The 15,888-nt window shown below is 43.2% G+C and overlaps 1 protein-coding gene across 1 annotated transcript; it reads left to right on the top strand.

Moving 5' to 3' along the window:
* Nucleotides 1–1,094: 1,094 nt before the first annotated feature.
* Nucleotides 1,095–15,529, top strand: IGFALS (insulin like growth factor binding protein acid labile subunit). Its single transcript, XM_089663065.1, has 2 exons — nucleotides 1,095–1,346; nucleotides 8,649–15,529. The coding sequence occupies exons 1-2, from the start codon at nucleotides 1,328–1,330 to the stop codon at nucleotides 10,463–10,465; spliced, it is 1,836 nt and encodes a 611-aa protein (XP_089519191.1). The 5' UTR covers nucleotides 1,095–1,327; the 3' UTR covers nucleotides 10,466–15,529.
* The last annotated feature ends 359 nt before the right edge of the window (nucleotides 15,530–15,888 follow it).

The following is a 15,888-nucleotide window of genomic DNA, read 5'->3' as shown; positions in this document are numbered from 1 at the left end:
GCTCATTCCCAGCTCTCTAGTAGTGAATGGATTAAAGTGACAATAACTCCTCCCTCTCCCAGTTCTAGTAGTGAATGGATTAAAGTGACAATAACTCCTCCCTCTCCCAGTTCTAGTAGTGAATGGGTTAAATGGACAATAACTCCTCACTCTCCCAGTTCTAGTAGTGAATGGTTTAAATGGACAGTAACTCCTCCCTCTCCCAGTTCTAGAAGTGAATGGGTTAAATGGACAGTAACTCCTCCCTCTCCCAGTTCTAGAAGTGAATGGGTTAAATGGACAATAACTCCTCCCTCTCCCAGTTCTAGAAGTGAATGGGTTAAATGGACAGTAACTCCTCCCTCTCCCAGTTCTAGAAGTGAATGGGTTAAATGGACAGTAACTCCTCCCTCTCCCAGTTCTAGTAGTGAATGGGTTAAATGGACAGTAACTCCTCCCTCTCCAAGTTCTAGAAGTGAAGTCCTCTACCAGCCCTCTAGTAGTGAATGGGTTAAATGGGCAGTAACTCCTCCCTCTCCCAGTTCTAATAGTGAATGGATTAAATGGACAGTAACTCCTCCCTCTCCCAGTTCTAGTAGTGAATGGATTAAATGGACAATAACTCCTCCCTCTCCCAGTTCTAATAGTGAATGAGTTAAATGGACAATAACTCCTCCCTCTCTAAGTTCTAGAAGTGAAGTCCTCTACCAGCCCTCTAGTAGTGAATGGGTTAAAGAGAAAATACCGCCTCTCAAGAAGTGATTGGGTTGAAAAAAGAGACCGGTTCCACTCATTTCCAGCTCTCTAGGAGTTATTGGTTTAAAAAGAGAACGGCTCCTCCCTCTGCCAGCTCTCTAGTAGTGAATGGGTTAAAAGGACCATGGCACAGCCTTCTTCTAGCTCCGGAGTAAACAATGGGTTAAATAAACAGGTACGCAGCGTTCCTCTGCCTCTCCACCAATGAATGGGATGCTGAGGAAGGTGTACATGACCACACGTCCACTTTCTTTTATTAACACACAGACATAGCCCTCCTGGTATCGTTCAGGTGGTGACACCGCAGATGCCTGGTGTCACTGTTACCGTTCAGTTGTTGTGGAGGTAGCGAGGGATGTCGTTTTCTTACATCGATCGCGGTTTAGTACCATCACTCTTCCAGCTCTGCAAAGTTTAATGTAAAAACTTTATTGGAGGTCCCTGGCGGTGCATGGGTTAACAAGGCGAGCTCTGTGCAGGAACCAGCCTTCCTCTCCCTGGCCCAGAGGAGGCACTGTTGTCACCCAGCCTATTATCAGCATTGTCCTGAATGCCAGCCTGAGGACGCCAGTCCTGCTATGTGACAGCCACCATGGGACCCCTGGGTGCAGGTAAGAGACCCTCTCCCTCTATGATAGCACACCTGGGGAGCTGCACACGGCACAGACCGGGGGGGGGGGGGGGACAGATGTATACATATCCAGGAAACTATTTCAAGGGACAAAAAAATAATTAAAAAAAAAACAAAACAAATTGGTGGACCTTGAAAGTGTGCAGGATGGAAAGGGTTAATGATGCTTTCATTGCGGTTACTAAGGCTGCGCCACGTAGGGTGTGTCTGGGGAAAACTCTGTCCATATAGATGATCGCGTTAGTCCATGGGAGGTTTTTTTGCTAAGCTTTTTAACATAGACTATTATTTTATTAAAACCCCATAAACAATGATATTTAAAAAAAAAGACAAAAAAAAAACCTCAATTGGCACTGTTCGCGTGTTCAACCCCTATACACAATATTACTAATAATACAAAAAACTCAGCTAACACTAGTGTATACATCCCCCATGCACATTAAATAATAATAATAATAAAAATAATAATACATTTTTGTGTATACAACCCTGTACGCAATACTATTCATTTTTAAAAATCTATACACATTAATTGTGAATAAAACCCTGTACACAATAATACTAATAATAAACGTAAAAAAAACTATATACATAACACAACCCTATAAATAATAATAATAATAATAATAACTCAGTTCACATTTTTTGTGTATAAAACCCCATACAGAATAATATTCATTAAAAAAAATCTATACACATTCATTATGCATAAAAACCTGTACACAATAATATTAATAATAAAATGTAAAAAAGCTAATTTCACTCTATTTGTGAACACAACCCTATAAATAATAATAAGGTAATAATAGTAATAATAATAATAATAAAAAAACTCAGCTCACATTTTTTGTGTATACAACCCCATACAGAATACTATTAATTTAAATACAATATATACACATTAATTGTGCACAAACCCTGTACACAATAATATTAATAATAAAAGGAAAAGCTCAGTTCACCCTATTTATGAATACAACTCTATTAATAATAATAATAATAATAATAAAAAAAAAAATCAGTTCACATTTTTTGTGTATACAACCCCACACACAGTAATATTATTTTAAAAAAATCCATACACATTAATTGTGCATTAAACCCTGTACACAAAATATTAATAATAGAAAAAACTCTGTTCACACTGTTTGTGAATGCAACCCTAATAAAAAAAAAAAAAAAAAAAAATAATAATAATAAAAAAAAAAAAAAAAAAATAATAAAAATAATTTTAATAAAACCTCAATTTTTTGTGTATACTACCCCATACACAAGCGGAGTTCCAGCCGTTTTTGTGTTTATTAAAAGTCAGCAGCTACAAAGACCGTAGCTGCTGACTTTTAATAAACACACACTCACCTGTCCCGGGGTCCAGCGATGTTCTCCCCCATGCTGTCCCTTCTCTCCTTCTGTTCTCCACAGCACCGAGATCTCTACTGTTGGCACACAGCTTGCGGCTTCACAGCCTGGTGCCCACTGCGCATGGGCAAGCAGGGGCGGACTGACCATTTGGAAACCCGGGCTCTGCCCAAGGGCCCGGGGTCAGTAGGGGGCCCCATGAGATACCCCTGGTAACTTTTTCGTAGTCTTTTTTGAGTTTGGGCAAGGACACAGGGGCCCCATGATCCTCTATTGCCCGGGGGCCCCATGAGTTGTCAGTCCGCCCCTGTGCGCCAGTCACGCCGCGCCTCATGATATATATATATATTGAAATATACTGAATGCGGCCAAAATTGGAGTATTTCAAATATATGTCAATATATTTTGGAAGAATATTTTAAAAATATATTTCAAATATATTCTTCTCCCATGTGGGTAGAGAGCAAGGGTCCTTCTCTTCAGCATGCTGGCAGGGGACAGGCTATTCTACTCAGGCTGTAGCTTCTTTAAAAAAAAAAGAAAATGAACGATAAGGCTTTTCATGTTTTTCAGTCTGATGAACTTTTGATGATTTTAGTTGACTTAAATATAAATGTCAGTTGGGCATTGAGTCGTTTTTCTCTCTTCCAAAAGGGTTAAAATATCCCCCACGGTCACCTCACATGACTTGCTGAGTCAGGAGCATGCAGCATGATGCCAGCTTTTTTTCTGACACCGTCCCAAATCTCAGACTTAATAAAAAGGCATATCGTCCGCTAATAAAATAAATATATTTGGCTGCTCCCTGTACAAAATACCCGACACTGACGTGTTTACTGGTCGCTCTTCAGATGGCCGCCGGACTATTTAAACAACGTTTGTCCTTGTCTTCTTTGCTTTGTAGGGACAAACAGAGCCCACTTCGGCTTTTATGAGTTTGCTAAATCCGGCTTCTCAGTGCAGATTCCTGGAAATTGGCAAACTGTGCTTAGCTTCTCCCTATTTGTAAAACGGCGGGGGAGCGAATTCCTGAAAGGTAATCTGACCTCCAAAGACACGCGGATTAAAGGGGACTGGGAACTGTTGGATGTTTTTCTGATGTACCTGTGAAAAAAAAAATCTGTTTAAAATATATTCAAAGACATTTTGTTTACATTTTGGATAGTTTAGGGCAGCCTTTCTCCACCTTTATAAAGTGCAGGCTGTGCCGGGACAAGGTCGTCTGGAGCCCATGGCGAACATACCAAACTGCACCCCCCCCCCAAGATCTATGAGTATTCGGTGTCAGCAAATATCCCCTCCCCCCAAAAAAAAAATCAAGCACTTATCTTGCATACTTAATTCTTAAGCGTACATTCCCCCTCCTCCCAGTACAAATCCGCCCCCCTGCCGAAATCCTCCCTCCCAGCTCAATTCTTTCTCCTGTCCCCCAATCTCAAATCCTCTCTCTCCCCATATGCCCCCAACACAAACCCTCCCCCCCAAAATTAAAAAAAAAATTCCCCCTCCTAGCACAAATCCTCTAACCCTTAATTTTCTCCTCTGACCTAGTGTGGTCAGTTTGAAATAGGAAAGCAGGAGGACTGGCAGAATCACCAGGTATTTCACACAAAGGAAGGAATACAAAGAGAACAGCATACTTTTTGACATACATGGTACAGCAGAGACGTGTCCGTAATATAAAATGTTGGGGGTAACATATTCTTTAACTTCAGGGGAAATGTTTTACATCCAAACTCCTCGAGCGCTTAGTCTACAATCGCCTAAGCTCCCACCTCAATGACAACAACCTCCTTGATCCACTACAGTCTGGCTTCCGTCCCCTACACTCCACTGAAACTGCCCTACTCAAAATCACTAATGACCTGCTAACCGCCAAAGCTAATGGCCACTACTCTGTCCTCCTTCTCCTGGACCTCTCCGCGGCCTTCGACACAGTTGACCCCCCCCCCTCTTTAATAAACTACACTCCCTCGGCATCAGAGACACCGCTCTCTCCTGGCTCTCCTCCTATCTATCCCAACTCTCCCTCCTTCAGCGTTACCTATAACGCTGCCACCTCCCCTCTCTCCCCCTCTCTGTTGGGGTCCCCCAAGGCTCTGTCCTCGGGCCCCTTCTCTTCTCCATCTACACCTCCTCCCTTGGCCAACTGATACACTCCCACGGCTTCAACTATCACCTCTACGCCGATGACACGCAAATCTACCTCTCTACCCCTCACCCCTTCAGTCTCCGCCCGAATCACCTGCCTACTGAACGACATATCAGACTGGATGTCACTCCACTTCCTCAAATTAAACCTTTCCAAAACCGAGCTCCTAATTTTCCCCCCAGCCCGTGCATCCCCCTACCCTCTCCATCACGACCAACAACGGCACCATCAGTGCCACCCCGCAAGCCAAAGTCCTAGGTGTCACTCTAGACTCAAATCTGTCCTACCAACCCCATGTCCAATCGCTGGCAAACTCGTGCAGACTCCACCTCCGCAACATCTCCAAAATACGTTCGTTCCTCACCCCAGGGACTACTAAACAACTCATTCACTCCCTTATTATCTCACGTCTGGACTACTGCAACTCCCTCCTCACCGGCCTACCCCAATACAGGCTATCCCCGCTTCAGTCTATCCTGAACTCAGCGGCCAGACTCATCCACCTTACGAACAGCTCTGCTGCTGCCACCCCCCTCTGTCATTCCCTTCACTGGCTTCCGATTGCTCAACACATTAAATTCAAACTACTAACATTGACGTACAAAGCCATTCATAACGCTGCCCCAAACTACCTCACTTACCTGATACCCAAATACCACCCAACCCATACCCTTCGCTCCTCACAAGACCTCCTACTTTCTAGCTCCCTGGTCTCCTCCTCCCATGCCCGACTGCAGGACTTCTCCAGGACTTCCCCCATCCTCTGGAACTCACTACCCCAATCCATCAGATTGTCACCTACCCTCCTCACCTTTAGGCGCACCCTGAAAACCTATCTCTTCAGGGAAGCCTACCCTACCCTCACCGAACAGCCGATCTCCTCCGCTCCTCCTACCACTCCATCCCCCACAGCCACTTCCTCCTGTACCACCATCCCCTCCCTCCTAGATTGTAAGCTTGAAAGAGCAGGCCCCTCGAACCCCTCGTATATTGTTTTGTTACTGTATTGTCTCATGTACTGTCCCCCACTATATTGTACAGTGCTGAGCAAACTTTTTGGCGCTATATAAATACTGTATAATAATAATAATATATGCAGCTTATGGTACATTGATATGATCAATAAATAATGAATAAAAGAATGTAGCGCTACCCTCTTGAGGGCCGTTGAGTTTTTGCTAGGTCCCCCTAAGCTCTGCACAGCCAGGCAACACACATTTTCCACACTTTCTCTCAGTCAATGAGCTTGTTTTTGCTGTTTATATTAGGGGTTAACAACTTGGATGGGGTCTAGGTGTGTATGGGATTCCCAAGGAACTGTAGAACTTTGAGGACAACTTGTTAGGAGCAAAATGTACAAAAATGTGGACAAAAATCAGCAACAGTTTTAGTAAGGAGCTCTGAGTCCCCTTTGGTTAACCTCCTCAGACCCCCGATAAAGCTTTCCTCATCCACCCGTCTGTCCTGAGGGTATCCCTGGGCAAGGAATTCCAAAATCTACCATGGAGTAGCTCCAGATGGGAACTAGTTGGGTATTGCACCTGACTGCCCTCTCCCTTCTTTGGCGTAGAAGGGGTATACGTACTCACACTGCCCTGTCTTGTAGCTTAATGGGTCACAGCTGCGTTCAGGACTTACGCAGGGCTGGCTCCTTCCCTGCTGAGAGGCTGTCTTTCCCAAGTAGACTGTAGGGTCTAGTAGAGATCCTTCTGTCCAGCTCCAGACTGTAGGTAGGTCCTTTTCCATTGGGGGCCCCTTTGCAGGCTCCACACACCAGCACATTCCTTCATTCCATCTTCCACCTGACTCCCCTGCTGTTCTGGCTCTCTTACATTTAAGGGTTGTCCTAGCCACCATGCCAGGCTTCCTGCCTGGGAATTGGGGATTGTTCCCTCAAACAAATCGAGGCCTCTTCCCCTCCTCCATCCACAGTGACAGCAGTTTCCAGAAGGGTGGGAGGGCACCAGAAGCCCTGACCTGTAGAGTTTCTCAGCCTGATTGAGGTAACCTCACTGCCTCATTCCCAAACTGACTCATCCCAGGCTTCTAGTAGGCCTCTGACACACAGACAAAATCCTGCCTAAACTACAGGATACAAGAATACAGAGTATTTAGTAAATGCGACCCAAAGCAGCACATTATTTTTAGTGAAAAAAATAACTCTATTAGCGTATACAACCTCTTACACAATATATTGGATGAAGTATGGAATGGTAAATACCTATCTTTTGTTATGTAGATACTACAGGAAGTGATAGCAAAAGGCCTTCTTAGACCATTGTAACCCAAACAAGTTTTCCCCTCCATTCCTGTTCTAATGGCAACTTAGAATGTTAGTTTCTTCCTCACCTTCAGTCCTGGTGACAATGGTCACTGGGACAAATCAAAACAGTGTATATTTCTAACAAGGACACAGAGTAATGAAAAACTTGCAGGGGTTCTCACCACTCTTTTCAAGACTAAAATAAATGTTGTATATACAAGTGGCCAAAAAAGAAACAAAGACATTAAAAATTGTATTGAACCTTTCCATTAGTGGTCAACGAAGAAGTGCCCCTTACATTGGTGTTCAGTGAAGAAGTGCCCCGTACATTGGTGTTCAGTGAAGAAGTGCCCCTTACATTGGTGGTCAGTGAAGAAGTGCCACTTACATTGGTGGTCAATGAAGAAGAGCCGCTTACATTGGTGGTCAGTGAAGAAGAGCCCCTTATAATCCCTAGCAACCCCCGGAGGAACCCGATTTGAAAAAGGTGGAATTAGGGAATGGTTAAATCCCCTGTCAGTTTTCTGTGGTTGCTGTGTCCTGTGCCAGTGGGGAGATTTCCCATGGCTTCCTGTACTACAAATACAACAGGAAGTGATGGCAGAATCTCTCCAAGGTGAAGGTTATCTTTTTGTAGACAACTGTCATAGGAATAAGGGTCCCCATTGGAAATTCCCCCTCTATTCATGTTCTGGTGACTACTTTTTTAGATGTTCCTTCACTTTCAGTCCTGATAACAATTTTCAAAAGGACAAATGTAGATGGGTGAATCTCCCCACCAGGGAGTTAGACAGCAACAAAAAACCTGCCCCTTCCACCCTAACCTAAACCTAGGTGTCCGTAGTGGAAGATTTCTCCTCTACTTCTGTTCTCGTGACAACTGTAAAGTTTTGAATTTCCCATCACATTCTGTCCTGATAATAGTTATATCTATTACCTACAAATAAAAGTTGCAGAAAACAGTGATTGTACAATACTCTCGCAGCACAATTTAGGAAAGGCTAATTTGATTTCTACATTGTAACAGTTTACTCTAGAACAGTGGTTCTTAACCTTGTTGGAGGTACTGAACCCCACCAGTTTCATATGCGCATTCACCGAACCCTTCTTAATTGGAAAAATAAAATATGATTTTTAAAATTCAAAACATAGGTATATATTTAGGTATATATTTATACATAGGTGCACAAAATGAACAAAACCGTTAAGAACAAAGAACAAAACCATTAAAACATGATTTTCACACAAAAACATAATAATGAATATTTACTGCACGAATCATATGAGTCGGGTGTGGGTCTTCACTTCCGCCGAACCCGCGAGACTGACTCACCGAACCCCTGGAGTTCGATCAAACCCAGGTTAAGAACCACTGCTCTAGAATGTTGTGATCTGGCTTTGCATGTGAAAGCATTGCGCAAGAATTTTCTTTGATTTCATTTACACAATAAGCTTGTTTTTGGCTGTTTTTCACTGTTAATTTTATTCCAAATTTCTCATCCATTCAGGCTTTGTGACATCGGTCGTTTTCTGCTCCTTCATATTGAGGAATGCTTTGGCTTCCGATTCCAGGCCTTCTGGTGGAGATGCATCGTTAATAGGTTCAGAGACCAAATGTCCAACTCCCTGTCTGTGCAGCTATGAATACAATGATGAGTACAACATCTTCTGCAGCTCCCGAAATCTTTCCCGGATTCCTGAACAACTTCCCACTAATGTTCGATCTTTATGGCTGGATGGCAACAACCTCACCATGCTGCCAAAGGAAGCGTTCAAAAATTTGTCTCAGCTCGATTTTCTCAACTTGCAGAGCAGCCAGTTGAATAACTTGGAGCAGCACTCCTTCCATGGGCTAAAAGCTTTGGCCCACCTACACTTGGAAAGGAACTTGTTGAAGTTTCTGGCTCCCAACACTTTTCTTCACACTCAGAATTTGGTGTCTTTGAGTCTTAACAACAATTACTTCACGAAGATCGAAGATGGTTTGTTTTCTGGACTTTCAAACCTTTGGTACCTGAATTTGGGTTGGAATTCACTTGTGGTACTCCCAGACACAGTGTTCCATGACCTGCCAAATCTTCGAGAACTTATATTGGCTGGGAACCGATTGACCTATCTTCACCCTCCGCTATTTCTCAGTCTGGTTGAGCTCAAGGAACTGGATTTAAGTGGGAACCTTCTGAGAGGAATAAAGGCTCACATTTTCACAAAGCTGCACAAGCTCCAAAAACTGTATCTCAACCACAACATTATTTCTACAATTGCTCCAAGAGCTTTTGTGGGCATGAAATCTCTCCGCTGGCTAGATTTGTCTCATAATCGTTTGTCAGCTCTATCCGAAGACACCTTTGTTGGGTTGTTGAGCCTTCATGTTTTGAGATTATCCAACAATTCCCTTACAAGTCTTAGGCCTAGGGTTTTCAAAGATCTCCAATTTTTAGAGGAGTTAAATCTTGGGCATAATAAAATTAAAAGTCTTACCGAAAGGGCATTTGATGGCTTGGGGCAACTAGAATTTCTGTCTTTAAACCACAACAGTATTCAAGAGATTCGTTCTGGGGCATTTTCTGGACTTCTCAGTGTGGCAGTTATGAACCTTTCTGGGAACTGTCTCAAAACTCTCCAAGAAAATTCTTTTAGAGGTCTTGGCAAGCTTCACAGCTTGCACTTGGAAAACAGTTGTCTCAACAAAATCAAGCCACTTATGTTCTCAGGTCTTTCAAATCTCCGTAGACTCTTTCTCCAGCGAAATGAAATTTCATTTATAGATGATAACAGCTTTTCTGACCTTCAAGATCTGCTAGAACTTGACCTCCGGCTTAATAGGTTAACCCAGCTTTCAGCCAAGTCCTTCAGTGGGCTGAATGACCTGTCTTATCTTCTTCTTTCCAATAATCAAATTCTGACTATTTCTTCAGAGACCTTCGGTCCATTTCAGAGGCTACATTGGCTTGACCTTTCAGATAACCAACTGAATTCCATAGCTGCTGATGTGTTCCAGCCTTTGTCTCACTTGAGGTATCTCAGTGTACAACGTAACCCCCTTAAAATCATTTCTGTTACTTTCTTGCTGTCAAACTCCCCTTTGGAGCAGCTGTGGTTGAATGGAAACCATTGGGATTGCAGCTGTCCCCTTAAAGACCTCAGAAATTTCTGTTTAAGAAATGCCACTGTTGTCCCACGGCTGGTGCAGTCTGTGTCAGAGGGTGATGAGACTAGTCCTCCAAGTTACATCTACAACAACATCACCTGTGCCAGTCCTCCTGAGGCTGTAGGCCTGGACTTGCGGGATTTGACTGATAAACAATTTTCTCATTGCCCCTGATAATACCGATTTGGCTACTTGGCAAGATAGAAAAACAGTTGAATTGCAAACCAAACTGTCCACTTTTTCGTCTTGGTAGTGACAGTTTTCTTACCGTTTGTATATAAAATTATTTAGGAAGTGGAAATCTCACTCATTTGAGAGGAATGAAAGTAAAAGAACCACTGAAAAGAGTTTGTTTTTCTGGAGCTCAGATAGCACACCACTATCTCCCCTTTCTCCACAGGATCTTGACTGCTGAACTGCATAGCCCAGTTGAGGCTCAAAATGCAAAAGTAGAAAGTGTGTTGCCTCCAACTGCACACTTTGGATTTCATTTTTATGATAATAATCACACAATATTGAGCTGTGAAAAGAGGGATAAAACTTAGTTGAAAGGCATTCATTGTACAGGTGCTTGGAGCAACACGTTGGCTACTCTGGGAAACTGGGAACTTTGGGTGGACATTTCGACAATGAGGTCCACAAAACCTGCAAGAAGCCAGCAGATTCCATAATTTTACCATCATCGTGTTCCATATCAGTTCCTGAGAGAAATAATCCTTCTGATGCTCTTTTAGTTTTTAAGTTAGTTGGGCAGATCAATGGATTTCTTTTGGACCTACCTGGGCTGTGTCTTGACACAAGAGCGAGTCATCTCTTGACAATGGTATCCATGCTACACTAATACAATCAGTCAATACAATACATCATTTTATATCTAAACAATTGCTATTGTACTGTGAGCTTTTATTCTGGGATAAGACATTTTCTAACTATTGTGCCATAGCTGTGCTGTAATGGGAAGCTTGCACACCTACTCACAGACTAATCAGAAAATAATCAGTGGATTGTTTTAGGTAGAATAGGGAAAGGATCAATATGTCTATCATGTCTATGCCTTCCTGTCTCTGTGACACCTGTACAGGAAATGGGGAACGGGGTTTCACTGGAACAGAAAGGCAAGGACCGCAATAAAACTTTGTTAAAGCAATGAATCGCTGCCCAATAAACGTGCAAATACCTCAAAATATACATATTAATAAATTAATGCAATGTGCTTTCTCTGAAAATACACCATCAGCATAGTTATGTAAACAAATAATTCATAAATTTAAATTAATATAGTATGTAGTCTCTCGATATGCAAACGTGCAATGATTCAGAATCATACAGAAGTGTGTCCGGTGGTCCCACTTACTCACCAGGTCCCGTAGACTCTTATAAGAACAAGAGTCTATCACCCTTGTTTGTTGTATAGGCTCATCTGGGATTTGTAGTCCTCCTGTGGGTCCGATCCTCATTCTAATTCTCAATTGTCAGTTTCCCATTTATGAATATGAACTGCTCATCAGATAGTATACAGAGAGAAAAAGGAGGACCAGACAGCGAAATACCGTTTATTAAAATCATGTTCCACTCACATGTAATAGCAGATAGAAAAGCATACAAACGCTGGACTGGAAGTCGCGCACCGGCATGCATTCCACCGGCCTGAAGTAATGTCACCAGCAGCTCCCAGGTGGGATGTCACAGTTGGTGGAACACATGCTGGTGCGCTACTTCCGGTCCGGCGTTTGTATGCTTTTCTATTTAAATAAAAAAGAAAGCTCTAGTTGTGTGAACAAAATGATAAAATGTTAGTTTGGGTACAATGTTGCATGACCGCATAATTGTCATTCAAAGTGTGAGAGCTCTGAAACCTGAAAATTGGCCTGGGCAGGAAGGGGGTAAAAGTGCCCGGTATGGAAGCGGTTAAAAACACTGTGTTGCTTTGTCCATTTAGTCCTAGCTAGCCTACCCCAGTCTAGCCCTAGCTAACCCATCGCCTTCCTCCCACATACCCAACAATCCTTTACTCCTTTGGGGCTATAGCAAATACCTGGCACTTCCTGGGCCTCAGCGGCCAATTACCATGCCCGTACGCTATTAGAACAAAATCATTAACCCTGTGTAAGCTCCGGTAGCATTGAACTTAGAGCTTACACATGGCTTGACTCCTAGATGAACGGGAGGGAGGGGGATGGGTCTGGTAAGCCCCAGGAAGGTAGGTAGAAGTAGAGTGAATGGTGAACTGGTAAGACACTCAGTCCCGAATAATCCTTCTTAAAGTTGGACTCCAGGCAGATATGAGAAATGCTAATTAAAGCAGCTCTGTGGTCATTAAAAATAATAATTCAATATAATTATTAAATGCATGCAGTATAAGTACCTGCATTGGACCTGCCATCACCTTTTACAGCCTCTCTACAGCAGAGCTAGGGAGTGAGAGGAAGAAGCAGCACAAGGAGCCAATCAGTTAATGTGTTGACAAGAAGCGTGCTGATAGAAGGAGAAGGCACAGTGATAGAAAGATGACATCATCACTGTGCTGCTTCTCCTTTCACTGTCCAGTCACAGGCTGGAGGCTTGTCCGGGATGACCTAGACTCAACGAAAGTGATGGATGATGCTTGCCATCAGACTGGTGACATCTTGCTCCCCCCCACCCCCAGGTATAGGTGGAATGGGTTATGAGTGAGATTATAGTTTGTCAGTTTTTTTTTAATTTACAGGCTCTACAGTGCAAACACTTAGAAACGTGGAGGTAGCAATGTAGCAGGAAACATCAACCAAGGTTTGTTTTTCTTGGAAGGACTAAATTAAATAAACCCATCAGGGTGGGTGGTAACATACAGACTGTTTTTTGGTGGCAGAGGTGGCTGTATTTTACCTTTTCGCTAAATGCATAAAACTTTATTATACTGGACATGCTAAAACATGAATATTCTGCAATAACCACAGCTGCTTATTTTCTGTTATTTTATTAAATAAACATTGTACAGTAGTTGTGAACAATGAGATCAAAGCCTGCTGCATCATACACTGAATGTTGTACATAGGGAGCACATGTATGAAATGAATGGGAGTATTCAATAGGGGCTCATTGAAAATGGCCACCCATTCTATGTGCAGAGCCGCTGTTTTCTGCATCTGCCTTGGAGCTGGTGCAGGCAGTCTATAGAAGTGGATGCAGACACGGTGGCTGAATGGACACAGCCGCATGTCAAAATTGGAATAAAGTTGTTGCAAAAAAAAAGTCAAGTTCCTTCACCCCAAACTGGCTCCTCCATGTCTTTATGGACCTTGCTTTGTGCACTGGTGGGCAGTCATGTTGGATCAGGAAGGGGTCATCCCCAAACTCTTCCCACAAAGATGGGAGCATGAAATTGTCCAAAATGTCTTGGTATGCTGATGCCTTAAGAGTTCCCTTCACTGAAACTAGGAGGCCAAGCCCAACTCCTGAAAAACAACCCCATACCATAATCCCCCCTCCACCAAACTTTACACTTGGCACAATGCAGTCAGGCAAGTACTGTTCTCCTGGTAACCGCCAAACCCAGACACGTCCACCAGATTGCCAAACAGAAAAGCGTGATTGCTCACTCCTGAGAACACGTCTCCATTGCTCTAGAGTCCAGTAGCGGCGTGCTTTACACTATGGCATCCGATGCTTTGCATTGCACTTAATGATGTAAGGCTTGGATGCAGCTGCTTGGCCATGGACACCCATTCCATGAAGCTCTCTACGCACTGTTGTGCTCATCTGAAGGCCACACCAAGTTTGGAGGTCTTTAGCTATTGACTCCGCAGACAGTTGGTGACTTCTGTGCACTGTGCGCTTCAGCATGCGCTGACCCCGCTCTGTCATGTGACGTGGCCTACCACTTGGTGGCTGAGTTGCCGTTGTTCCCAGTTGCTTCCACTTTGTTATAATCCCACTAACAGTTGAGCGTGGAATATTTAGTAGCCAGGAAATGTCACGGATGGACTTATTACACAGGTGACCACCTATCACGGGACCACACTTGGAGTCACTGAGATCCTGAGAGCGACCCATTCTTTCACCAATGTTTGTAGATCAGTCTGCATGCCTAGGGGCTTGACTTTATACACCTGTGGTCATGGAGGGGATTGGAACACCTGAATTACATGATTTGGAGGGCTAGCCTAAAACTTTTGGCAATATAGTGTATATATATATTTTTTTCCAAGTATAAAAGTAAGAACAACTCATACAGAATTACCACAAGTCTTCATTTATAAAGATATATCATATTTAAATCAAAGCTGAAATCCAGGCAAATATACAAATAACTGTAGCTCTATATTCCTAAATATATAAGAACTGCAAGTAGTGTAAGTACTGAATGTGACTTGGTATCAGCCTGTTGAAATCCAATGCACAGCAGAGCCTGCACCACAAGGAAGTGCTGAAGAGCAAGTAACATGCTGACAGAAGGAGAGAGAAGAGTGATGAGCATTTGAATATGCAACTTCTACTCCCATGTCCAGTCACAGGATGGGAGTGGGGAAGAGTGAAAGTGAAACTGCAGCAGAGAAAGATCAGGGCTCTTCCGCTGATTAGCAGAGCTGTGCTGCGTGGTCAAGCTGTTTAAATCTAAGGACTGGACAGACAGATTTACAGCTTCTTTGGAAGGCAAAAACACTCCCCTATAGGCAGTTCATCTGTGTGCAAAGCTGTTTGCCTGGAGTTCAGCTTTAAGAACAGAGCTGTAGACAAGGGGGGTCCAAACTTTTTTTTCAAAGAGGGCCAGATCTGATGAAGTGAGCATGTGTGAGGGCCGACCATTTTGTGTCAAAAAAAAATGAATGGATAAAGGAGTGACTGATACTGGTCATGACATATTTGAAATCTGTACTTGTTTCTCTCCTTAAAAAAAAAAGCGAAATTACAGTACTCTCACTGATTTCCTTCAATGCTTGAGAAGGGAGCGCACCTTTGCCTTTCATCGGCCTTGCGCATGCTCCGAAACACTTCGTATTGCATGCTGGACATTGCTACGTCATCACGCTGATGTCAATGTTGCGCTCCAGGGTGGACTCCGGACGCCATCTTTGGATCTCACACATGCCGGCCGTCTCCCTGTGAACTTCCCGGGTCTCCTCCAGCGCTTACTACTGCATATACATCGAGGACGCCGCCATGTTCTTTTCTTTCAACACATATGTCTAAGCCTTTCATTTTCTTTCATCATGTGTTTCTCATTATGTTCCTCAATAAATGTATCACATATCGCACTTAGAGGCGCTTTTCTCCTTTTTAGATATTGCCAAATTACCTGTGGGGCCATATTAAAACGGAACACAGGCCACAATTGGCCCGCAGGCCGAACTTTGGACATGCCTGCTGTAGACATAGTAGATCATATATCTGCTATGGGGTCCAAATACACTGGGAGGGGAAGCTATAAGGAGATATACAGTAGAATGACAGCAGTAGCATCCTGGAAACAAATCTGCATGAAATGAACATATAAATATGCTGTATATATAGTGTGGGAACCTTTATAAAATTCCTAGGAAAACTGTATTTTGTATCACTTTCCGAAGAGCTTTTGAAATGCTTCAAATGCTTCAAGAGGCAAGGAGGGCCCCTTCATG

This window comes from Staurois parvus, unplaced genomic scaffold (assembly GCF_062004578.1).
Source record: "Staurois parvus isolate SC_StPar_1 unplaced genomic scaffold, SC_StPar_1.0 ptg001620l, whole genome shotgun sequence".
NCBI lineage: Eukaryota > Metazoa > Chordata > Amphibia > Anura > Ranidae > Staurois > Staurois parvus.
Note: the sequence above shows the minus strand (reverse complement) of the source record. Positions and strands in the feature narration are given on the sequence as shown.